This window comes from Elephas maximus, chromosome 17 (genome assembly GCF_024166365.1).
Source record: "Elephas maximus indicus isolate mEleMax1 chromosome 17, mEleMax1 primary haplotype, whole genome shotgun sequence".
In the NCBI taxonomy this organism is placed as follows: domain Eukaryota; kingdom Metazoa; phylum Chordata; class Mammalia; order Proboscidea; family Elephantidae; genus Elephas; species Elephas maximus.
Window position 1 is genome coordinate 9,621,821 of NC_064835.1, and position 25,826 is coordinate 9,647,646.

At 42.4% G+C, this 25,826-nt stretch overlaps 1 protein-coding gene across 4 annotated transcripts in view; it reads left to right on the plus strand.

Moving 5' to 3' along the window:
- The first annotated feature begins 14,895 nt into the window (after positions 1-14,895).
- CEP164 (centrosomal protein 164) overlaps positions 14,896-25,826 on the plus strand; it is a 73,854-nt gene continuing 62,923 nt past the window's right edge. For 3 of the 4 annotated variants that reach the window (XM_049856606.1, XM_049856609.1, XM_049856607.1), the window contains exons 1-2: positions 14,896-15,010; positions 24,335-24,479. In XM_049856606.1, coding sequence (XP_049712563.1) covers positions 24,429-24,479 — 51 coding nt within the window. In that variant the 5' untranslated portion in view covers positions 14,896-15,010; positions 24,335-24,428. The remainder of the gene's footprint in view (positions 15,011-24,334; positions 24,480-25,826) is intronic. The other variant, XM_049856608.1, reaches the window with a different exon arrangement.

The window sequence follows — 25,826 nt, forward strand, 5'->3', positions numbered from 1 at the left end:
CAAATATACGCACCAACCACTAATGCTAAAGATAAAGAAATTGAAGATTTTTACCAACTTCTGCAGTCTGAAATTGATCAAACACACAATTAAGATGCATTGATAATTGTTGGTGACTGGAATGTGAAAGCTGGAAATAAAGGAAAAGGCTAAATAGTTGGAAAATATGACCATGGTGATAGAAATGATGCCAGAGATCAAATGATAGAATTTTGCAAGACCAATGACTTCTTCATTGCTAATACAATTTTTTTCAATAATGTAAATGGCAACCATACACATGGACCTCACTGAATTAATACACAGGAATCAAATTGCCCAAATCTGTAGAAAGAGATGATGGAGAAGCTCAATATCATCAGTCAGAACAAGGCCAGAGGTGAACTGTGGAACAGGCCATCAATTGCTCATCTGTAAGTTCAAGTTGAAGTTGAAGAAAATTAAAACAAATCCACTAGAGCCAAAGTATGACCTCAAGTGTATCTCACCGGAGTTTAGAGACCATTGCAAGAACAGATTCGAAGCTTTGAACACTAATGACCAAAGACCAGACAAGCTGTGGGGTGGCACGAAGGACATTATACATGATGAGAGCAAAAGATCATGAAAAAGACAGGAAAGAAAGAAAAGACCAAAATAGATGTCAGAAAAGGCTCTGGAACATAGCGTAGCTAAAGCGAATGGAAGAAATGATGGAGTAAAAGAGCTGAACAGAAGATTTCAAAGGGTGGCTCAAGAAGACAAAGAAAAATATTATCATGAAATGTGCAAAGACCTGGAGTTAGAAAAACCAAAGGGGAAGAACACTCTCGGCATTTCTCAAGCTGAAAGAACTGGAGAAAAAACTCAAGCCTCAAGTTGCAATATTGAAGGATTCTATGGGCAAACTATTGAGCGTTGCAGGAAACATCCAAGGTTGATGTTCAACCATTTCATGTGGCCGAATATGTCAAGAACCAATGGTATAGAAGGAAGAAGTCCAAGCTGCACTGACGGCATTGGTGAAAAATGAGGCTCCAGGAACTGATGTAATACCAATTGAGACGTTTCAACAAACGGATGCAGCCCTAGAGGTGCTCACTCATCTATGCCAAGAAATTTGGAAGATTTCTACTTGGCCAACTGACTGGAAGAGACCCATATTTGTGCTCATTCCAAAGAAAGGTGATTCTGCAGAATGCGTAAATTATCGAACAATATCATTAATATCACATGCAAGTAAAATTTTGCTGAAGATCATTCAAAAGAGGTTGCAGCAGTACATCGACAGGGACTGCCAGGAACTCAAGCTGGATTTAGAAGAGGATGTGGAACGAAGGATATCATTGCTAATGTCAAATGGATTGTAGCTGAAAGCAGAGAATATCAGAAAGATGTTTACTTGTGTTTTATTGACTATGTGAAGGGATTCGACTGTGTAGATCATAACAAATTATGGATAACATTGTGAAGAATGGAAATTCCAGAACACTTAGTTGTACTCATGTGGAACCTGTACATAGACCAAAAGGTAGTCATTTGAACAGAACAAGGGGCTACTTTGTGGTTCAAAGTCAGAAGAGGTGTGAATAGTTATTCAATCTGTATGCTGAGCAAATAATCCGAGAAGCTGGACTATATGAAGAATAATGCAGTATCATGATTAGAGGAAGACTCATTAACAACCTTCAATATGCAGATGACACAACCTTGCTTGCTGAAAGCAAAGTGGACTTGAAGCACTAACTGATGAAGATCAAAGACTACAGCCTTCAGTAGGGATTACATCTCAACATAAGGAAAACAAAAATTCTCAAAACTGGACCAGTAAGTAACATCATGATGAACAGAGAAAATGTTGGATACACAAACAATGCCCATGGAAGCAGCAATCAAGAAATCAAAGGATGTAGTACCCTGGAGAAATCTGCTGCAAAAGATGTCTTTAAAGCGTTAAAAAGCACTTTGAGGACTAAGGTGCACCGACCCAAGCCATGATATTTTCAGTAGCCTCGTATACATGCAAAATCTAGACAATGAATAAGGAAGTCTGAAGAAGAATTGATCCTTTGAGTAGCGGTGTTGGCAAAGAATATAGAATATACCATGGACTGTCAGAGAATGAACAGATCTGCCTTGGAAGAAATGCAGCCAAAATGCTCCTTGGGGGCAAGAATGGAGAAGCTATGTCTCACATACTTTGGACATGTTATCAGGAGAAACCTATCCCTGAAGAAGGACATCATGCTTGGGGGTCAGCAAAAAAGAGCAAGGCCTACAATGAGATGGATTGACACAGTGGCTGCAACAATGGCTCAAACATAGCAATGATTGAGAGGATGGCGCAGGATCAGGCAGTGTTTTGTTCTGTTGTTCATAGCGTCACTATGAATTGAAACTGACTCAGTGGCACCTAACAACAACAATAACAACACTAATGACAACAGCTAACTCAATAAGACAAGAAAATGGAACAAGTGCTCTTATATTGGAAAGTAAAAGAATCATTATTGGCTGATTATGTAATGTAGATAGAAGATCCTAACCAACAAGGCCATTAGACACGAGTTAAAAATATAAAATCAGTACACCCATGTATGTATGGGAATTTTGTATGTGATTAAGGTGGCATTCACGTAAGAGGGAAATGGACACATTCTTTATTAACTGTTTTGGGACAATTGGTTATTCATTTGGAAGGAAATAAAACAAAATCCCTACCTCATCAAAAAATGAACTTGATGGAGATTAAAGAGTTTCACATAAAAAATAAAACTACAGAAAAATGGAATATTTTAAAAATCTTAAAGTGAAGATGTTGTGGTGGTCTTTGAGTTGAGTCTGACTCATAGCGACCCCACCTGACAGAGTAAAACTGCCCCATAAGGTTTCCTAGGCTGTAATCTTTATGGGAGCAGATTTCCAGGTCTTTTCTCCTACTGAGCTGCTGGGTGGATTCGAATCACCAACCTTTCTGTTAGCAGTTGATCCCTTAACCATTGTGCCATGAGGAAGACCTCCCTAAAAAAACCTCAAAAGATATTTTTTAAAGTGGACAATTTTGACTACTTAAATACTTAAAACTTTCTTGGAATCAGACTGCCAGTATTCCAATTTTGGTTCTGCCGTTTAGTAATTTGGAGACCCCAGGCTAGTTAATGTGTCTGTCAGTTTGTCATACTATGGGGGCTTGTGTGTTGCTGTGATGCTGGGAGCTATGCCACCGGTATTCAAATACCAGCAGGGTCACCCATGGAGGACAGGTTTCAGCTGAGCTTCCAGACTAAGACAGGCTAGGAAGAAGGACCTGGCAGTCTACTTTTGAAAAGAATTAGCCAGTGAAAACCTTATGAATGGCAGCAGGACAGTGTCTGATATAGTGCCGGAAGATGAGCCTTTCAGGGTGGAAGGCACTCAAAAGATAACTGGGGAAGAGCTGCCTCTTCAAAGTAGAGTCAGTCTTAATGATGTGGATGGAGTAAAGCTTCGGGACCTTCATTTGCTGATGTGGCATGACTGAAAATGAGAAGAAACAGCTGCAAATATACATTAGTGACTGGAACATGGAATGTACAAAGTATGAATCTAGGAAAATTGGAAGTCTTCAAAAATGAAATGGAATGCGTAAATATCCATATCCTAGGCATTAGTGAGCTGAAATGGACTGGTATTGGTCATTTTGCATTGGACAATCACGTGGTCTACTATGCCAAGGACAATAACTTAAAGAGGAATGGCGTTACATTCATCACCAAAAAGAACATTTTGTCCTGAAGCACAATGCTGTCAGTGATAGGATAATATCCACGCACCTACAGGGAAGACCAGTCAATACGACTATTATTCAATTTTACCCACCAACCACTAAGACCAAAGATGAAGAAATCGAAGATTTTAGCCAACTTCTGCAGTCTGAAATTGATCAGACATGCAATCAGGATGCACTGATAATTACTGGTAACTGGAATGCAAAAGTTTGAAACAAAGAAGAAGGATTGGTAGTTGGAAAATATGGCCTTGGTGATAGATGCTGGAGATCACATGACAGAATTTTGCAAGACCAATGACTTCTTCACAGCAAACAGCTTTTTTCACCAACATAAACAGTGACTATACGTATGGACTTTGTGAGAGGGAATACACAGGAATCAAATCAACTACATCTGTGGAAAGAGATGATGGAGAAGCTCAATATCATCAATCAGAACAAGGCCAGGAGCTGACTGTGCATCAGACCATCAATTATTCATATGTAAGTCAAGCTGAAACTGAAGAAAATTAGAACAAGCTGATGAGAGCCAAAGTACAACCTTGAGCATATCCCACCTGAATTTAGAGACCATCTCAAGAATAGATTTGACTCATCGAACACTAATGATGAAGACCAGACAAGTTGTGGAATGACATCAAGAACATCGTACATGAAGAAAGCAAGAGGTCATTAAAAAGACAGGAAAGAAAGAAAAGACCCAAATGGATGTCAGAAAAGACTCTGAAACTTGGTCTTGAATGATGAGTAGCTAAAGCAAAAGGAAAAAATGATGAAGTAAGAGAGCTGACCGGAAGATTACAAAGGGCGGCTTGAGAAGACAAAGTATTATGATGACATGTGCAAAGACAAGGAAATAGAAAACCAAAAGGGGAGAACACACTCAGCGTTTCTCAAGCTGAAAGAACTGAAGGAAAAATTCAAGCCTCGAGCTGCAGTACTGAAGGATTCTACGGGGAAAATATTAAATGATGCAAAAAGTGTCAAAAGAAGATGGAAGAAACACACAGAGTCACTATACTAAAAAGAATTGGTTGACATTCAACCATTTCAGGAAGTAACATATGATCAATAACCTACGGCACTGAAGGAAGAAGTCCCAGCTACACTGAAGGTGTTGGCGAAAAACAAGGCTCCAGGGATGGAAAGAATAACAATTGAGATGTTTCAACAAATGGATGTGGTGCTGGAACTGCTCGCTCATCTATGCCAAGAAATTTGGAAGACAGCTACCTGGCCAACCAATTAGAAGAGATTCATATTTATACCCATTTCCAAGAAAGGTGATCCACCTGAATGTGGAAATTGTCAAACAATATCCTTAATATCACATGTAAGCAAAATTTTGCTGAAGATCATTCAAAAGCCACTAACCATGTATATTGACAGGGAACTGCCAGAAATTCAGGCAGGATTTAGAAGAGGACGTGGAACCAGGGATATCGTTGCTGATGTCAGATGGATCCTGGCTGAAAGCAGAGAATACCAGAAGGGTGTTTACCTGTGTTTTATTGACTGTGCTATGGCATTTATTTGACTGTGTGGGTCGTAACAAATTATGGATAAGTTGCAGAGAATTGGAACTCCGGAACACTTCATTGTGCTCATGAGGAATCTGTACATACATCAAGAGGCAGTCATTCAGACAGAACAAGGGAATACTGCATGGTTTAAAGTCAGGAAAGATGTGTGTCAGGGTTGTGTTCTTTCACCATACCTTTTCAATCTCTATGCTAAGCAAATAATCTGAGAAGCTGGAGTGTATGAAGAAGAACAGGGCATCAGGATTGGAGGAAGACTCATTAACAACCTGTGTTATACAGAGGACACAACCTTGCTTGCTGAAAGTGAAGAGGACTTGAAGCACTTACTAATGAAGGTCAAAGACCACAGCCTTCAGCATGGATTACATCTCAACATAAAGAAAACAAAAATCCTCACAACTGGACCAATAAGCAACATCATGACAAATGGAGAAAAGATTGAGGTTGTCGAAGATTTCATTTTTCTTGGATCCACAGTCAACATCCACGGAAGCAGCAGTCAAGAAATCAAAAGACGCATTGCATTGGGCAAATCAGCTGCAAGAGATCTCTTTAAAGTGTTAAAAAGCAAAGATGTCACCTTGAGGACTAAGGTATGCCTAACCCAAGCGATGTTATTTTCATTTGCCTCATATGCATACAAAAGCTGGACAATGAATAAGGAAAATGGAAGAAAAATTGACTCCTTTGAGTTATGGTGTTGGCAAAGCATATTGAACACACTGTGGACTGCCAAAAGAACGAACAAATCTGTCTTAGAAGAAGTGCAACCAGAGTACTCTTTAGAAGCAAGGATGGCAATACTACATCTTACACACTTTGGACATGTTATCAGGAAAGATCAGTCCCTGGGGAAGGACATCATGCTTGGTAGAGGGTCAGTGGAAAAGAGGAAGACCCTCAACAAGATGGATTGACACAGTGGCTGCAACAACGGGCTCAAGCGTAGCAACAATTGTGAAGATGGGGCAGGACTGGACACTGTTTCGTTCTGTTGTGCACAGGGTCGCTATGAGTCAGAACCAGCTCAACAGCACCTAACAACAACAGGCTAGTTAACCTTTGTGTGTCTCAGTTTGTAAAATGAGGGTAAGGGTACTACATACCTCATAATGCAAGAATTAAATGAGGTAAGCCATGTAAAGCACTTAGAATGGTGCCTGGCATGTTGCAAATGTGAAATGAAGGTTAGCTGTTAGTGTTAATACTACAACAACTACTGAGAAAAATGCCATTTACCAAGTTAAAAGATAAGCCACATACTAGGGTTAATGTCTATTATATACAAACAACTTCTACAAATCAATAAAAGCCTCAAACAACTTGATAGATAAATGAACAAAGAATATGAACAATTACTTCAGAGAAGAAATTCAAATTGCCAGTAAACATAAAAAAGTTCAACATCATTAATATTGAGAGAATGAAAAGTAAAACAATATTTAGAGATCATTTTTGTTTTTTTGCCTCTCAGATTGGTAAAAATGAAAAAGATTGGTAATGTCTGGTGTTGGTGAAGGTATTGGTTGGACTGTAAATTGTTCCACTTTTGTGGAGTAATTTGGTAATGTCTATTAAAATGTAAAAAGAGCAAACTCTTTGAGCGACATTATTCCTAGACTCTATCCAACAAAAACAACAGTATTTCAGCATTATGTATAATATCAAAACTTTGGAAACAGAATGAATGTCCATTAGTAGAGGAATGTGACATTCATTCAGCGGAACCCTATGTAACCGTTAAAAAGAATGGAGTAGCTTCTTACGAACTGACCTTGGAAAATGTTTATGGTATGTTAAGTAAAAAAATATTGCAGTATAATATGTACATTATGATCTCATTTTTATAAAAATTAAAAACTATGCACATGTGCATATATGTGTATGTGTGTACATCTAGATAGGCATTAAAAAATACGTAAATAGGGACCAAAATGTCAATAGTCATTGAAAGCCTACTAGTATGACTAAGCACTGTTTTAAACACTGGGGATACAGCAATAACTAAAGTGGACAAAAATATATTTTTTTTAAATTGTGGTTTACGTGAAGATTTGCAGAGCAAATTACTTTCTCATTAAACAATTAATACACATATTGTTTTGTGACGTTGATTGCCAATCTTGTGACATGTCAACACTCTCCCTTTCTTCACCTTGGGTTTCACATTCTATTCGTCCAGGTTCCTGTCACCTCCTGCCTTCTGGTCCTTGCCCCTGGGATGGTGTGCCCATTTAGTCTCATATACATTATTGAGCTGTGTGTATTGTTGCTTGTTTTATGGGCCTGTCTAATCTTTGGCTGAAGGGTGAACCTCAGGAGTGACTTCAGTATTGAGTTAAAAGGATGTTCAGAGGCCCTACTCTTGGGGTTTCTCTAGTCTCTGTCAGACCAGTAACTCTAGTCTGTTTTTGTGAGTTTGAATTTTGTTCTACATTTTTTTCCAGTCCTGCCTGGGACCCTCTATTATGATCCCTGTCAGAGCAGTAGGTGGTGGTAGCCGGGCACCACCTAGTTGTGCAGGACTCAGTCTGGTGGAGGCTGTGGTAGTTGTGTTCCATTAGTCCTTTGGACTAATCTTTCCCTTGCTTGTGTCTTTGGTTTTCTTCATTCTCCCTTGCTCCAGATGGGGTGGAACCAGTAGGGTATCTTAGATGGCCACTTGCAAGCTTCTAAGACCCCAGAGGCTATTCACCAAAGTAGGGCGTAGAACACTTTTTTTGTGTGTGTGAAACATGTTATGCCAGTTTAGCTAGATGTCCCCCCAGACCATGGTCCCCAGCCCTCAGCCCGGTAATTTGGCCCCTCAGGGAATTTGAATGTGTTTATGAAGCTTCTATGACTTTGCCTTGGTTAAGTTGTGCTGACTTTCCCAATATTGTATACTGTCTTACCCTTTACCAAAGTTACCAAGTATCTACCCTCTACTTAGCGTTTTTCTCTCCCCAACCCTCCCCACCCTTGTAATCATCAAAGATTGTGTGTAAACCTTTTCATGAGTTTTTTAAAAATAATTTTTATTGTGCTTTAAGTGAAAGTTTACAAATCAAGTCAGTCTGTCACACATAAGCCTATATACACCTTACTACATACTCCTATTTACTCTCCCCCTAATGACTCAGCCCACTCCCTCCCTCCAGTCTCTCCTTTCATGACTGTTTTGCCAGTTTCTAACCCTCTCTACCCTCCCATCTCCCCTCCAGACAGAAGATGCCAACACAGTCTCAAGTGTCCACCAGATACAAGTAGCTCACTCTTCATCAGCATCTCTCTCCAACCCATTGTGCAGTCCCTTCCATGTCTGATGAGTTGTCTTTGGGAATGGTTCCTGTCCTGGGCCAACAGAAGGTTTGGGGACCATAACTGGGGGGATTCTTCTAGTCTCAGTCAGACCATTAAGTCTGGTCTTTTTATGAGAATTTGGGGTCCGCATCCCACTGTTCTCCTGCTCCCTCAGGGGTTCTCTGTTGTGCTCCCTGTCAGGGCAGTCATCGGTTGTGGCCGGGCACCATCTAGTTCTTCTGGTTTCAGGATGATGTAACTCTCTAGTTCATGTGGCCATTTCTATCTCTTGGGCTCACAGTTATCATGTGACCTTGGTGTTCTTCATTCTCCTTTGATCCAGGTGGGTTGAGACCAATTGATGCATCTTAGATGGCCGCTTGTTAGCATTTAAGACCCCAGATGCCACACTTCAAAGTGGGATGCAGAATGTTTTCATAATAGAATTTATTTTGCCAATTGACTTAGAAGTCCCCTTAAGCCATAGTCCCCAAACCCCTGCCCTTGCTCTGCTGACCTTCAAAGCATTCAGTTTATCCCGGAAACTTCTTTGCTTTTGGTCCAGTCCATTTGAGCTGACCTTCCTTGTATTGAGTATTGTCCTTCCCTTCACCTAAAGTAGTTCTTATCTACTAACTAATCAGTAAATAACCCTCTCCCACCCCCCTCCCTTCCCCGCCTCGTAACCACAAAAGTATGTGTTCTTCTCAGTTTATACTATTTCTCAAGATCTTATAATAGTGGTCTTATACAGTATTCGTCCTTTTGCATCTGACTCATTTCACTCAGCATAATGCCTTCCAGGTTCCTCCATGTTATGAAATGCTTTACAGATTCGTCACTGTTCTTTATCGATGCGTAGTATTCCATTGTGTGAATATACCATAATTTATTTAACCATTCATCCGTTGATGGACACCTTGGTTGCTTCCAGCTTTTTGCTATTGTAAACAGAGCTGCAATAAACATGGGTGTGCATATATCTGTTCGTGTAAAGGCTCTTATTTCTCTAGGGTATATTCCAATGAGTGGGATTTCTGGGTTGTATGGTAGTTCTATTTCTACCTTTTTAAGAAAATGCCAGATATATTTCCAAAGTGGTTGTACCATTTGACATTCCCACCAGCAGTGTATGAGAGTTCCAATCTCTCCGCAGCCTCTCCAACATTCATTATTTTGTGTTTTTTGGATTAATGCCAGCCTTGTTGGAGTGAGATGGAATCTCATCGTAGTTTTAATTTGCATTTCTCTAATGGCTAAGGATCGAGAGCATTTTCTCATGTATCTGTTAGCTGCCTGAATAATTTCTTTAATGAAGTGCGTGTTCATATCCTTTGCCCACTTTTTGATTGGGTTGTTTGTCTTTTTGTGGTTGAGTTTTAACAGAATCATATAGATTTTAGAGATCAAGCGCTGGTCGGAGATGTCATAGCTGAAAATTTTTTCCCAATCTGTAGGTAGTCTTTTTACTCTTTTGGTGAAGTCTTTAGATGAGCATAGGTGTTTGATTTTTAGGAGCTCCCAGTTATCTGGTTTCTCTTCATCATTTTTAGTAATGTTTTGTATTCTGTTTATGCCTTGTATTAGGGCTCCTAACTTTGTCCCTATTTTTTCTTCCATGATCTTTATCGTTTTAGTCTTTATGTTTAGGTCTTTGATCCACTTGGAGTTAGTTTTTGTGCATGGTGTGAGGTATGGGTCCTGTTTCATTTTTTTGCAAATGGATATCCAGTTATGCCAGCACCATTTGTTAAAAAGACTATCTTTTCCCCAATTAACTGACACTGGGCCTTTGTCAAATATCAGCTGCTCATATATGGATGGATTTATATCTAGGTTCCCAATTCTATTCCTTCATGAGTTTTTATAATAGTTTCACACAGTATATGTCCTTTTGTGATTGACTTATTTCACTCAGCATAATGCCCTCCAGAATCATCCATGTTGTGAGATGTTTCAAAGATTCATCATTGTTCTTTATTTTTGTACAGTATTTCATTGTGTATATGTACCATAGTTTGTTTATCCATTCACCTGTTGATGGGCACTTACGTTGTTTCTATCTTTTTGCTCTTGTAAATAATGTTGCAATGAACATGTGCATATGTCTATTCCTGTGAGCTCTTATTTCTCTAGGATATATTCCTAGGAGTAGGATTGCTGGTTCGTATGGTATTTCTATTTCTAGCTTTTTAAGGAAGCACCATATCGTTTTCCAAAATTGTTGTACTATTTTGCATTCCCACTAGCAATGCATAAGAGTTCCAGTCTTCCCACAGCCTCTCCAGCATTTGTTATTTTCTGTTTTTTTGATTCATGCCAGTAATGTGGGAGTGAGATGGTATCTCACTGCAGTTTTGATTTCCATTTTTCTAATGGCTAGTGATTACGAGCATTTCCTCATGTGTCTGGTAGCCCGCTGAATGTCTTTGGTGAAATGTCCTTATTTTTTGCCCATTTTTTTTAATTGCACTTTTTAGATGAAGGTTTACAGAACAAACTAGCTTCTCATTAAACAATTAGCACACATATTATTTTGTAACATTGGTTATCTAACCCCACGACAAGTCAACACTCTCCCTTCTCGACCTAGGTTCCCAATCACCAGCTTTCCTCTCCCCTCCTGCATTCTATTCCTTGCCCCTGTCCTTTGACCATTTTTTAATTGGATTATTTGTCTTTTTGTTGTAGAGTTGTTGGATTTTCCTACAGATTTTGGAGATTAGACCTTTGTCAGATATGTCATTGCCAAATTTTTTCCCGTAGTCTGTAGGTTCTCTTTTTACTGTTTTGGTGAAGACTTAAAAATTTTTTTATTGTGCTTTAAGTGAAAGTTTACAAATCAAGTCAATCTCTTATACAAAAATTTATATGTACCTTGCTATATACTCCTAGTTGCTCTCCCCCCAATGAGACAGCACACTCCTTTTCTCTACCCTGTATTAAGCATGTCCATTCAGCCAGCTTCTGTCCCCCCCTACCTTCTCATCTCCCCTCCAGACTGGAGCTGCCCACCTAGTCTCATGTGTCTACTTAAGCCAAGAAGCTCACTCCTCACCAGTATCATTTTCTATCTTATAGTCCAGTCCAATCCCTCTCTGAAGAGTTGGCTTTGGGAATGGTTCCATTCTTGGGCTAACAGAAAGCCTGGGGACCATGACCTCTGGTGTCCTTCTAGTCTCAGTCAGACCGTAAAGTCTGGTCTTTTTATGAGAATTTGAGGTCTATATCCCACTGCTCTCCTGCTCCACCAGGGGTTCTCTGTTGTGTTCCTTGTCAGGGCAGTCATTGGTTGTAGTCGGGAACCATCTAGTTCTTCTGGTCTCAGACTGATGTAGTCTCTGATATTATGTGGCCCTTTCTGTCTCTCTTGGGCTCATAATTACCTTGTGTCTTTGCTCCAGGTGGGTTAAGACCAACTGATGCATCTTAGATGGTTGCTTGCTAGCGTTTAAAACCCCAGACGCCACTCAACAAAGTGGGATGCAGAATGTTTTCTTAATAGATTTTATTATGCCAATTGACCTAGATTTCCCCTGAAACTGTGATCCCCAAAGCTCCTCTGTTCTTATGGAACTTACATTTTAGTTCAGGAAGATGGATAACAAGGAAATAAATAATATATAGTATTTCAGATGGTGATACAAGTTATGGGGAAAAATAAAGCAGAGAAGGGAGACAGAAGGCAAATTTGCATTTTTAAATAAGGTGGATTGAAAGTATAGAGGAACATTTCACATTTTTATATACGCTTTTTTTTTTAATGGTAGGATTAGTGATGTTTTCCTTGCTTTTTATGTGGGTAGATTTCTGTACACTCCAAGTAAACAGTATAAAAAGAGAAGAGAAAGTTGTAAAGTGGAATATCTGACCTGGGGATAAGGAAAAATATTTGGGATCAACAGAAAAAACAAAAACAAAAACAAAACAAAACCCAAACCCATTGCTGTCAAGTTGATTCTGAGTCATAGCTACCCTGTAGGACAGGGTAGAACTGACCCATAGGGTTTCCAAGGAGCAGCTGGTGGATTCGAACTGCTGACCTTTTGGTTGGCGGCCAAATGCTTCACCACTGCACTGCCAGGTGTGGGTTTTATTTCCCTATCTTCAAAAAATCGCCCCTAAATGTTCAGACTTGACTGCAGAATACAACCTACAATGTGCAAAATCTCACTGTCTTACTCATAGGGCATATTGCTGTTATAACAATTGGTGTGTCGTTTTGTTATTTTCCCCCAAACACTTACTTTTTCGTTATGTTTGTCTAAGGGCATTTTTTGGAAACCCTGGTGGCATAGTGGTTAAGAGATACGCCTGCTAACCAAAAGGTCGGCAGTTCGAATCCACAAGCTGCTACTTGGAAACCCTATGTGGCAGTTCTACTCTGTCCTATAGGGTCACTATAAGCTGCCATTGACTTGACAGCAATGGGTTTTTTTTTTTTTTTTTTGGAAGGGCGTTTTATAAATTGGTTTTCATTTCTTAGTACAAGCTATGTGGAAACCTCCTAAAATGCAAATTGATTATCTGCTTGGGGTCAAAAAAAAAAAAAAAGTTGCTGTCAAGTCGATTCCAACTCATAGTGATCCTACAGGGCAAGGTAGGGTTTCCAAGGTTGACATCTTTAGGAAACAGACTGTCACATCTTTCTCCTGAGGAGTGGCTGATGGATTCAAACCACCGACCTTTCTGTTAGCAGCCAAGTGCTTAACCACGGTGCCGCCAGGGCTCCTTCCTGCTTGAGGGCGATATAATACCATAATATCCCCTAATCCTGTAGTATCTCTTATTTTATTAGCTCTCCCCTTGACGGAACAAGGGACCCAGGCTAAGGGACCGAAGCTCAGGATTTTGATGGCAATTAAATTCAACCAGATCAATTGAAAGTTCTTGGACATAGAGACTAAGCCTACAAATGATTTTTGAGTCTCTGTTTTGCGCAAGGTCCGTGGCTGATGCTGGTAAGTCCCTTCCCAGTCTGGTTCCTTAGGCCCCTCAGAAAGACTTTTCAGGGGTGTGGAGAGGAAGGGAGACCAATGATTTTATGGGTTTAGGCAAAATAAAGGAAATACGGGACAGAATTGCCTCAGAAAGATTTGAAATTAAGCTTTAGGAATAAATTCATGAATATCTAGCTTGGGATCTACAGGAACAGCAATCTGAGTTCCCGTTCTGGGATCAGCCCCAAGTGGTGCTGGGACTGGTCTCCTGGGAGTTAGTGTGACTCAGGTCTATCTCCACAACTGGGTCTACCAGGTCGTTGGGCATACAGGCTGATCCAGGTGCTGAACCTCACCGTTCACCTCGTGTACTAGCAGCATCTCTTGGCTCTTCTGTACTCCGTGACTTTTCCATACTTCAGTTTTCCCAGCTATGTAATGCCTAGAGTTGTCTTTGCCTCTCTTAACTTCTCTAGGAGGATAGACAAGACAAAGGAAGATTTACCATCTTTGTAAACAAAACTAAAAAAAAAAGCTCTTAGGAATTATATAAATAGCAACCCCTCTGCTAGACATGGTGTGTGTGGGGGGGGGGGGTGGGATTTACACACTGTGTCAGTTTTTTTTGTCTTCCTTAAACTGACTTAAATAACTACGACAGACATTATGCCCATTTGAGTTTTAAGTTCTGGTGAAAAGATGGACAATAGAAACTACGTCTCTTAACTCCCAGCCAGTTGTGTATTGATTTAATCGTGGTACAGACGAGTCAGTGTTTTGAGGGTGAGTTTCCATTACCTTACATTCACATTTATTTTGTTTATTAAAGGCTCAATGGATTGATTATTGATGATCCGTGTATTATCACTTAATATTAGCCATATGACTGACAAATGATGATCAATCAATTGTCACAGTTAATTCACATTGCTATAAACACTTTGGAAACCCTGGTGGCGTAGTAGTTAAGAGCTACAACTGCGAACCAAAGGGTCGGCAATTTGAATCCGCCAGGCACTCCTTGGAAACTCTATGGGGCAGTTCTACTCTGTCCTATAGGGTCGCTATGAGTCAGAATCGACTCGACGACATTGGGTTTTTTTTTTTTTTTAGTATAAACACTTCGAATGGTCAGTCACTGCTCGGGAAGAAATATCCCTCGTATCTAAATTCAGGGCTCTCAACTTAACCCCATGAGGACCCCCATTAGCTACCTTGAACTACATCTCCCATCGTGCAACGGGAAACGTGCCGCTCTACTGCATGATGCGACGGGACCGTTAACCAATCCAATACCAGAGCTCTCATCCAGCTACCTATTGGCTTCGGGTGAGGGCGGGACTGTCAGTTGCTAGGTTGGTACTTTTTCCGGAAGTGGTTGTTGGCCGCTGCAGAGCAACACCCCGGCGTCCCTGGAAGCGGGGAGCCGGGGTGCTGCTGGGGAAGCTGCGCAGAGGCCGGAGCCATCGTCCCGGGCCTCCTGGGGTGGGGGACAGGTGAGGAACTCCTCGAGGGAGGGGTTCAGTGGCGGGAAAGGAGGGAAGCGGGAGAGTTAAGGGCACACTTGGGTGCCCGCGAGCGGGATGTGCACGAGTGTGGGCGGGCACCGAGGGAAGAGGTGAAAAAGGAGCGGCCGGACGAGGGTGCCCCGTTCAGCCTCTCTCCTTGTCCTGCTCTTGGGTGGGCAGAAGGGGCCCCTGGGCTGGAAACGCTGGCGGCCGACTGAACGGCGAGCCCGTGGGCAGGCGACAGAGGGCGGCGGGCGACGTTGTGAGCTTGCCGAGGGCGCTCGTTTATTTACCCTGCTCCCAGTCGGTGTGTAAGGCCTGCCCTTCGGAGCCCTGCTTGAATACTTCACTGCGGGAAAGCTGCCTTTCCGAATCCAGAGCTAACTCAACCTTATGTCTTCTTTTGGCCAGCTAGGGAAGTTAAAAGTTTTATCTTTTCTTGCGTTAATTAAAAAATTTACCTTCTCTATCTAGAAACACTTTCCTCACTTGGCTTCCGCGACCCCTGCTCTCATGGTTCTCCCAACTCGCCCCTTCTCAGCAGCCTTTGCAGGCCTCTCATTTCCACTCACCACACTTCATCTCTGAGTGATTTTCACCCAGCGTTTCCATTACCATCTATTTAGTGGTGACTCCCTGACTGCAGCCAGACCTTCTTCCTAAGCCCAGACCCGCTTCCCGATCATTTTTAACTGGATGCCTCCCCAACTTTCTCTGGCCCTAAAATGTGCTTCTCCTCCTGTATTTCCTATCTCAGTGAAGGACTTCACCATTCACTTGGTCCGCCAAGTCTACACCTGGAATTCATTCATCTGATATAACATTTGTTGGGCATGTCCTGTATTCTAGGCTGTAGGTGGGGCTACCAGTTGAGCAAGGCTTAGAAGTGAACAGATAATCACAATATACTGTCTAAGTGCTCTGATTTCCCTCCTTTCTCTCCCTTACTTGCTACATAAATCAAGTCCCACTATTCTGCCTCCTAATACCTCTAAAATCTGACTCTTCCTTTTTGTTCTCACAGCCACGACTTAGTTCATAATTTCTTGCCTGTATTTTCCCGACAGCTTCCTACGTGGCCTCTCTACCTGTGTTCTTACCTTCCTCTGGTTAGTTCTTAAGCGGCTGTCAGAATCATTTTTTCTAAAACACAGACGTCATCATGCTAGTTTCCTTTATGATACGCTGTGATGGCTCCTCATCGTGCACAGGATGCAGGCTCATCCTTCCAAGCCCTTAACAATATGCTTCTTGCCTTCCGTTCTAGACCTCTCTCCCACCGCTTCCCCCACTGTCCTTTGCGCTCTGATCATGTCAGAGTGCTTAGGAGCTCAGGCTTCAGAGTGTGATAGAGATGAGTGCGTGCATGTTCTGCTGTGCCATTTACTAGCTGTGAAACTGGGGAACTTTTTTGTTAAATCTTGCTAAACCTCAGTCTCCTTATTTGAAAAATGGGGATAATGTGTTACCTCATAGTGTGGTTGAGAGGATGAGGTGAGATGATACATGTAAAGCACTTAGTACAGTTGCCAGAAAATTCAAGTGTTCAGTGAAGATGCGCTTTGTTGTCATCATTAATTCCCTGAGCCCACCTTACTCTTCCATGCCTCCTTGGCTTTGTGTGTGCTGTTCCTTCTGTTTTCAGTTCCCTTACTCATCTTATCCTGCTGAGCTCCTGCTAATCCTTCAAGAAGCATTTCAGTGGCCCTCTACTCTGTGGTCCTTTCCCTGATCTTCCAAAGTAAATTTAGTTGCTGTTACCTTTGGGTCCCATTGTAATTTCTTCCCTTAATGAGCTTAACCCATTATGTACTCATGTACTTACATGTTTGGCTTCCCAAGTGGGCTGAGTTCGACTTTAGGACCACGTGTAACAGGTCTGTAGCTCTCATGTATAGCACAGTGCCTGACCCACGTAGGTGTTCAATAAGTGGTTTTTGAATGTCTGAATGACCTTAACTTAAAGCGTTCCCTGGTACTGGATCTGTTCTCTGGAGCAGTGGAGAATAAGCCCTTTAAATACAAGAATGGTAACTACAACAACTAACATTTATTGAGATCTTGCAGCGTTTTAAACACTTTATGCGTATCGAATCATTTAATGCTCACAGTCCTTTGACACAGTCATTGTTGTTATCTCCATTTGATGGATGAGGACACTGAGGCAAAGAGAGGTTAAGTAACTTGCCCAAGATTATGCAGCTAGCAAGTGGCAGGGCTGGGATTTAAAGCTACGGGTGTTCCAAAACCTATAGCCACTACCACGATGCCATGAATGCTCATGTCTTTTGCATTTTCCCCAGTGCCTCCTCCAGAAAATCTTTTCTTTTCTCTAGTGAGCATTTCTTAAAATTGTTGGAGCAGGGTGGAAGAAAGAAATTTTCTGGAACCCTAATTATGCATATGGGTATGCTCTGTCAGTGTGCATACCTTTTGGCTGTGCTGATAGGGAGACAGGGTTTGAGAGGATAACCTGTGAGGGACTGGGAAACAATGGTGGGTAACGAATAGAAAAGATCTAGGAATATTTAGCTTGGAGTAGAGGAGCTTTAGCTTGGTGTTTGTAGAGCCAGAGGGCAGAACTGGACAAAGGGAAGGAAGTTTGTTAGAAATGAATTTTTAACAGTTATGAATGATCTAACTATGGAATTGGCAATACTATCAGTAATAATTTAAAATAATGTTAAATTTATCTAACATTTGTAACCAGGCACTGTGCTAGGTACTTCACAAGTATTGTATTTGCAAACAGCCTTTTTTATTGAGGTAAAAATGTATATAAGAAAACATTGACCATTTCAACATTTTTTACGTGTACAATTCAGTGACATTAATTATGTTCCCCATGCTGCGTGACCATCACCACTATTTGTTTCTAAATTTTTTCATCATCCTTAACAGAAATCCCCAGTGTCCCTTAAGCAATGACTTGCCCTTTCCCCCTCCCAGCTACCCCTGGTAACCACTAAGAAACTTTATTTTCTATCATTTGCCTACTGTAGATATTTCATGTCAGTGGGATCATAGACTATTTGTCCTTGTATGTCTGATCAAACAGCCTTTTTAAAAATTTTTTTATTTTTATTTTTGAAAACTTTTATTGTGCTTTAAGTGAAAGATGACAAATCAAGTCAGTCTCTCATACAAAAATTTATATACACCTTTCTATGTACTCCTAGTTGCTCTTCCTCTCATGAGACAGCACACTCCTTCCCTCCACTCTCTATTTTCGTGTCCATTTGGCCAGCTTCTGACCCTCTCATCTCCCCTCCAGACAGGAGCTGCCCACATAGTCTCATTTGTCTACTTGATCCAAGAAGCTCTCTCTTCACCAGTATCATTTTCTATCCCATACTCCAGTCCAGTCCCCGTCTGAAGAGTTGGCTTTGGGAATGGTTCCTGTCTCGAGCTAACAGAAGGTCTGGGGACCATAACTTTGGGGGTCGTTCTAGTCTTAGTCAGACCATTAAGTCTGATCTTTTTACAAGAATTTGAGGTCTGTATCCCACCGCTCTCCTGCTTCCTCAGGAGTTCTCTGTTGTGTTCCCTGTCAGGGCAGTCATTGGTTGTGGTTGGGCACCATCTAGTTCTTCTGGTCTTAGGATGATGTAGCCTCTGGTTTATGTGGCCCTTTCTGTCTCTTGGGCTCATAATTACCTGGTGTCTTTGGTGTTCTTCATTCTCCTTTGATCCAGGTGGGTTGAGACTCGATGATGCATCTTAGATGGCTGCTTGCTAGCATTTAAGACCCCAGACCACTCTCCAAAGTGGAATGCAGGATGTATTCTTAATAGATTTTATTATGCCAGTTGACTTACATGTCTCCTGAAACCATGGTTCCCAAACCTCCGCTCCTGCTACACTGGCCTTCACAGCATTCAGTTTATTCAGGAAACTTCTTTGCTTTTGGTTTAGTCCAGTTGTGCTGACCTCTCCTATATTGTGTGTTGTCTTTCCCTTCACCTAAAATAGTTCTTATCTACTATCTAATTAGTGAAAACCCCTCTCTCTCCCTCCCTTCCCACTCTCGTAACCATCAAAGAATATTTTTTTTCTCTATTTAAACTATTTTTCGAGTTCTTATGTTGGTGGTCTCATACAATATTTGTCCTTTTGCAACTAATTTCAACAAAATGCCTTCCAGATTCCTCCATGTTATGAAATGTTTCACGGATTCATCATTGTTCTTTATTGATGCGTAGTATTCCATTGTGTGAATATACCATAATTTATTTATCCATTCATCCGTTGATGGGCATCTTGGTCGCTTCCGTCTTTCTGCTATTGTAAACAGAGCTGAAATGAACATGGGTGTGCATGTGTCTGTTCGTGTAAAGGCTCTTACTTCTCTAGAATCTATTCCAAGGAGTGGGATTGCTGGATCGTATGGTAGTTCTATTTCTAGTTTAAAAAAATTTTATTTTTTAATTTGCAATTAAAAAAAAATTATTGTGCTTGAAGTGAATGTTTACAGTGAAAATTAGTTTCTCATTCATATATTTCTATACAAATTGTTTTGTGACATTGGTTGCAATCCCCGCAATGTGTCAGTACTCTCCCCCTTTCCTTTCCCACCCCAGGTTCCCCATGTCCATTTGTCCAGTCTTCCTGTCCCTTCTTGCCTTCTCGTCTGTGCTTTTGGGCAGGTGTTGCCCATTTGGTCTCATATACTTGATTGAACTAAGAAGCACTTTCCTCATGTGTGTTATTGTTTGTTTTGTGGGCTTGTCTAATCTTTGGCCAAAAGGTGAGCTTTAGGAGTGGCTTCAGTTCTGAGTTAGCAGAGTGTCCAGGGGCCATAGTCTTGGGGTTTCCTCTAGTCTCTGTTAGGCCAGTAAGCCTGGTCTTTTTTGTAAATTTGAGTTTTGTTCTACATTTTTCTCCTGCTCTCGTCAGAACCCTCTCTTGCGATCCCTGTCAAAGTGGTCAGTGGTGGTAGCTGGGCATCATCTAATTGTTCTGGGCTCCGGCTGGTGGAGGCTATGGTTCATGTGGTCCACTGATGCATTCAAATGGCCTTTTGATGTAGATAATCATGATTGCTTAAACTGTATGCACGAGTTTATTGAAGCTTAGAGAGAGAACATACCTTGCCAAAGGTCATACAGCTGGTAAGTGAGAGAGCTGGGGTTTGAATCCAGGCTTTCTGGTCTCAAAGCTTGTGCTTTGACCACTATACTGTCTGTCATTTGAAGCTTGGAGAGCGAAAATTTAGCGTGGGAAGGGAAGTTGGAGCAAAGCTACTTTGGACTTTTCCACTCTTGAGATTCCTTGGTTTTGTGCTAGTGGTTTATAGCAGTGACCAAGTTCCTACGGTTTCCATAGGTCTAGGTGGAAAGTGCAGAGAAAGGAGGAGGCATAGGCTTCAGAAGTTTCTGGTCTAACAGGTCCACATACAGCCCCATGAAAAAAGTAATGTTCAGAGAAATGTGGCCTTAAATACATGAAAACTGTGTCCTCAGTGCTGAGGTAGTTATGGGTTCACAGGAGAGGATGAGTTTAGCTAGGGAAGGCTTCCTGGAGGAGGTGTATGAGCTACTCCTTTTTTGCTAGATTCTGGCGTTGGCAGAAGATAGATGGGGGCAGTTGGATGACCACCCCTCCCGGTACAACTCTATGACTTGTAGTGGTCTCAGGCCAGGTGACAAGTAGGTTTCATTGGATCCGTTGGTAACCGGTGCATGGATTACCATATTGAAGGTTCTGAGACCATACCTAGGATGTGAATGATTAGTGATGTTCTTCATGGTCGCAGGCTTGGAGGAGAATGTTGGGATGTATTTTCCATACCAGATCTAAGATCTTCTTAGGCTTTTCTCCTCTTCTGTTAACACCCTAGTCCAAGGTACCATCATCTCTCACCTAGACGATCTCATGGTTTTCTACCTGCTTTCCCTGCATCCACTCTGATTTTATTCCTTCCAATCTGGCCTGCATGCCAGTCTGGTCTGTATTCCCAACAGATGCCAGAGTGATCTTCACAAAATGTTTACCTGGAAAAACCCTTTCCTAGCTTCCCCCTTACGCTAAAGGCCAAGTTCTCGCGTGATCTAACTTCCGCCCACTCCTCAGCATCATCTCGAACTATGCTGCTTCTTGCTTCGTGGTGGTTCCTGTTGAAGGGCCTTTGCACATTCTACTTCCTCTGTTAGAACGCTTTTTTCTTCTCTCTTTGTCTAGTGAATGCCTATTTGTCCTTCAGTTCTCAGAATAAAAAAAAAAAAAAATCGCTGTTGAGTCAATTCCATGTGTGTCAGAGTAAAACTGTGCTCCACAGGGTTTTCAATGTTGATTTTTTAGAAGTAGATCACCAGGCCTTTTTCCTGAGGTGCCTCTGGGTGGACTCGAACTGCCGAACTTTTGGTTAGCAGCTGAGCATGTTAACTGTACCACCCAGGGACTCCGTTTTCGGCATAGGCGTCATCTAAATCAAGCTCTTGCCTTCAGAGATCATTTGTAATTATACATTTATTTGTGGTTGTTGATTTATTTGTCTCTCTTCCGCGCTATACTAGCTCCAGGAGAGTAGCAGCTAAATGAGTTTTTAATCGCTGTTATATCTCCAGTACCTAGCAAGGGGCTTTGAATTTAGTAGATATGCAATAAATATTTCTTAGATGAGTAAATGATTTCTGGTAGCCATCAGAGCCCTAGTGGTACAGAGTTCAGGCTGCTAACCAAACCATAAGCAGTTTGAATCCATCAGCCGCTCCTTGGAAACCCTATGGGGCAGTTCTACTCTGTCCTGTAGGGCCACTAGGAGTTGGAATCAGCTCCATGGCAATGGGTTAATGAATTAGTAGCCATTAAATAAATATGATTTCCCTTTCCACCTCCCATTTCGTACAACTCCTGGCCCTTCTTGCCCCTGTCCTGGACACACTTCTTTACTGAAGCCAAGTAAGGGAAGCAAAGAAGCTAGAATACAGCCTACCTATATTTTAATTTTTTTTCTGGCAGAAAATTTACTTGGAATTTGGATGATCTGTGAATTCGGATTTCCAGGTTCTTCCTGACCTTTAAATGGTTAAACATACTTTTTTGTTTTTTGCCACGAGAACAGAGAGTTTTACCTGTTTCACGCTTTCCGAAGATGGGATAAGTCTAGAGATAGATGACACTCTCGATGCAGAATTTCTCAGATTCTCCTCCATGGTTGCTGTAGTGCCTTGTATAGAGAGCTTGTGCTAGATAAATGCTTGTGGGATTAAATAATGCCCATGAGACCGCTGTTCAGGCTACTACTGATTCCTCCCTCCCCACATGTGGCTCCCTTCTCTAAGAGGATTAAAGAATCAGGTGAGTCCTTGAGCCTTCAGGCTGTGGACCGCATCTAAAGCCTTGGGTCCTGAAACTTTTCTGCTTTGCTTTTTCTGAGTCAGTGGCAGGTACGCTCTACTCATCCCTGATCGTGGGCATAGAGACTTGAGCATTACGTCAGCAGGCTATCTGGGTTCTTCATAAGGCAGGGTGCAGATTCCAGCTTCAGCTTGTTTATTGCAGAGAAGAATCCTTTTTCCTTTGGTCCTTTCTTCCTGAGGTGAGAAGTTAATGCTTGGAGATGTCATGATGGGAACAAGACAGGGCAGAGTCTGGCTACATTGGAGCCCAGTGGACTAATATAGGAAACGATGTCTGTGAGCCTAAGGCAGGATACCTCCCTTGCCCATCTCTCAGCTGTCATGGTGCAGAAGGGGTCACAGTCACAGTCCTTGATAGACCCTTTGTCATTTGTCAAGGGTCCCTTTCTAGGTATCTTGGAACAGGTTCAGGTTACCAGATCCAGCCACTTCCTGAGCACTCAGTACAGGCCAGCTTCCTACCTTCTTTTTGATGACAGTCTTTCTGTGCACTTCTCCCTGAAGAGAGCTTTTCACGCTCACTGCTCCAGGTGGCAGAGCGACAGCTTCTGAAGAAGTGGGTACCCAGGAGAGGCCAGGACCTACTGCTGCTGACCCTGTTGGTCACACCTGGTGTGCTGACTCCTCCTTGGTTGGGGGAGGCACTCTGAGCAGGGCTAATCACAGCAGCCATTTTACAGGGTGACTTGCCTCTATTTCCTTGGGCTTCAGTGGAGGGCTGCCACAGGGGAGAGCTGGTATAACCGGGGAGTCCTGAGGCAGTTTGCAGGAGTGGAGGTGGAGAGGGAGGTGCACCATTCTTCACTGTCAGTTGAAGAATTTGACACCGCCCCATCCCTGGACCTAGAAACCTTGGATTCAAGTTGAACTCCCTTCTACTCCTTGCTGTCTTACATACTGTCTGTCTAACATACAGTGTCCCTCACATCTGTCCCTTCTCCACTCCCACAGCTTCTGCCCTAGCTTAAGCCCTCATCATCTTTCACCTGGGTTACAGCCTCCTCAGTGGTTGTCCTGACACTAGTCTCTCATTTCCACAATTCAGCCATACCACCTTGCCAGAGTGCTTGTCCCAAAGAAAGGCCAGCCCGTGTCACTTTCCTTCACCAAAGCCCTCAGTGGCTCCCCTTTGCAGCAGGGCACAGTTGAGGTCTTTAGCATGGTCTTCAAGGCTCTCTATGACCAGACCCTGACCTGGCTTTCCACCCCAGCCCCTGCCATGTGTCCTGTTATCTGACAAACCAGAACACTGGCTCTGCATGTGATGCTCCCTCTGTCTAGAATGCCTTTCTCCACTTTTCAGAATTCTTGTCAGCCTTCAGTCCCCAGCTCCTTGACAACCCTTCCTTCATCCCTTTAGTGGGAATTTGTCACTCCTGTTGCAGGAAACCCTGGTGGCGTAGTGGTTAAGTGCTACGGTTGCTAAGCAAAAGGTCGGCAGTTTGAATTCGCCAGGCACTCCTTGGAAACTCTATGGGGCAGTTCTACCTTGTCTTATAGGATCACTATGAGTCAGAATCGACTCGATGGCAGTGGGTTTGGTTTTTGATCCTGTTGCAGGAGCCCTGGGGGCACAGTGGTTAAGCACTTGGCTGCTAATCAAAAGGTTGGAGGTTTGAACCCCCTAGCTGTTCTGTGGGAGAATGATGTGGCAGTCTGCTTCTATAAAGATTACAGCCTTGGAAACCCTGTGGGGCAGTCCTCCCCCCCACCCCCCGCATGTAAAATATTCTTTCTTTTTTTATTGTACTTTTTTTTATAATTTTTATTATGCTTTAAGTGAAAGTTTACAAATCAAGTCAGTCTCTCACACAAAAACTTATATACACCTTGCTACACACTCCCAATTACTCTCCCCCTGATGAGACTGCCCGCTCCCTCCCTCCGGTCTCTGTTTTTATGTCCATTTCGCCAGCTTCTAACCCCCTCTACCCTCTCATCTCCCCTCCAGGCAGGAGATGCCAACATAGTCTCAAGTGTCCACCTGATCCAAGAAGCTCACTCCTCACCAGCATCTCTCTCCAACCCGTTGTCCGGTCCAATCCATGTCTGAAGAGTTGGCTTCGGGAATGGTTCCTGTCCTGGGCCAACAGAAGGTCTGGGGGCCATGACCACTGGGGTCCTTCTAGTCTCAGTCAGACCATTAAGTCTGGTCTTTTTATGAGAATTTGGGGTCTGCATCCCACTGCTCTCCTGCTCCCTCAAGGGTTCTCTGTTGTGTTCCCTGTCAGGGCAGTCATTGGTTCTAGCCAGGCACCATCTAGTTCTTCTGGTCTCAGGATGATGTAAGTCTCTGGTTCATGTGGCCCTTTCTGTCTCTTGGGCTCATAATTACCTTGTGTCCTTGGTGTTCTTCATTCTCCTTTGATCCAGGTGGGTTGAGACTCGATGATGCATCTTAGATGGCTGCTTGCTAGTGTTTAAGACCCCAGACACCACTCTTCAAAGTGGGATGTAGAATGTTTTCTTAGTAGATTTTATCATGCCAATTGACTTAGATGTCCCCTGAAACCATGGTCCCCAAACCCCTGCCCCTGCTACGCTGGCCTTCGAAGCATTCAGTTTATTCAGGAAACTTCGTTGCTTTTGGTTTAGTCCAATTGTGCTGACCTCCCCTGTATCGTGTGTTGTCTTTCCCTTCACCTAAAGTAGTTCTTATCTACTATCTAATTAGTGTTAATTGTACTTTAGATGAAGGTTTATAGAGCAAACTAACAAAAAAAAAAAAAAAAACTCACTGCCATCAAGTTGATTCTGACTTATAGTGACCCTGTAGGGCAGAGGAGAACTGCCGCATAGGGTTTCTAGGGAGGACTTGGTGCATTCGAACTGCCGACCTCTTGGTTAGCAGCTGTAGCACTTAACCACTACACCACTAGGGTTTCCAAACTAGTTTCTCATTAAACAATGCGCATATTGTTTTGTGACATTGGTTGCCAACCCCACGACATGTCAACGCTCTCCCCTTCTTGACCTTGGGTTCCCCATTACCGGCTTTCCTGTCCCCTCCTGCCTTCTCTATCTTGCCCTGTGGGGCAGTTCTACTCTGTGATTTGAAATTAAGTCCTGGGTTTGGTTTGGGTTTTATCTTAGTAGCCCAGAGCAAGAGGCTTTTTTTCCTTTCTGCTGCTGTTGAAGTTGTATATACTGCTTCCACTAGGTTTTAAGCTCCCTGAGGGCGTTATTGAATGTAAGTAGGGATATGTAATTAGGGGTACAAGTTGAGACACAGTAAGGAGCCCTGGTGGTGCATTGGTTATGGTTCTGTAAAGATTACAGCCTTGGAAACCCTATGGGGCAGCTCTCCTCTGTCCTGTAGGGTTGCTATGAGTTGAAATTGGTTCTGCGGCAATGGGTTTGGTTGAGACAGTGTGACTGGGTTATGTTGGTGTGGGGGGGTGTCTGTGCCTACTGCTTATTTTGGTGTCAGCCCTGGTGGTATA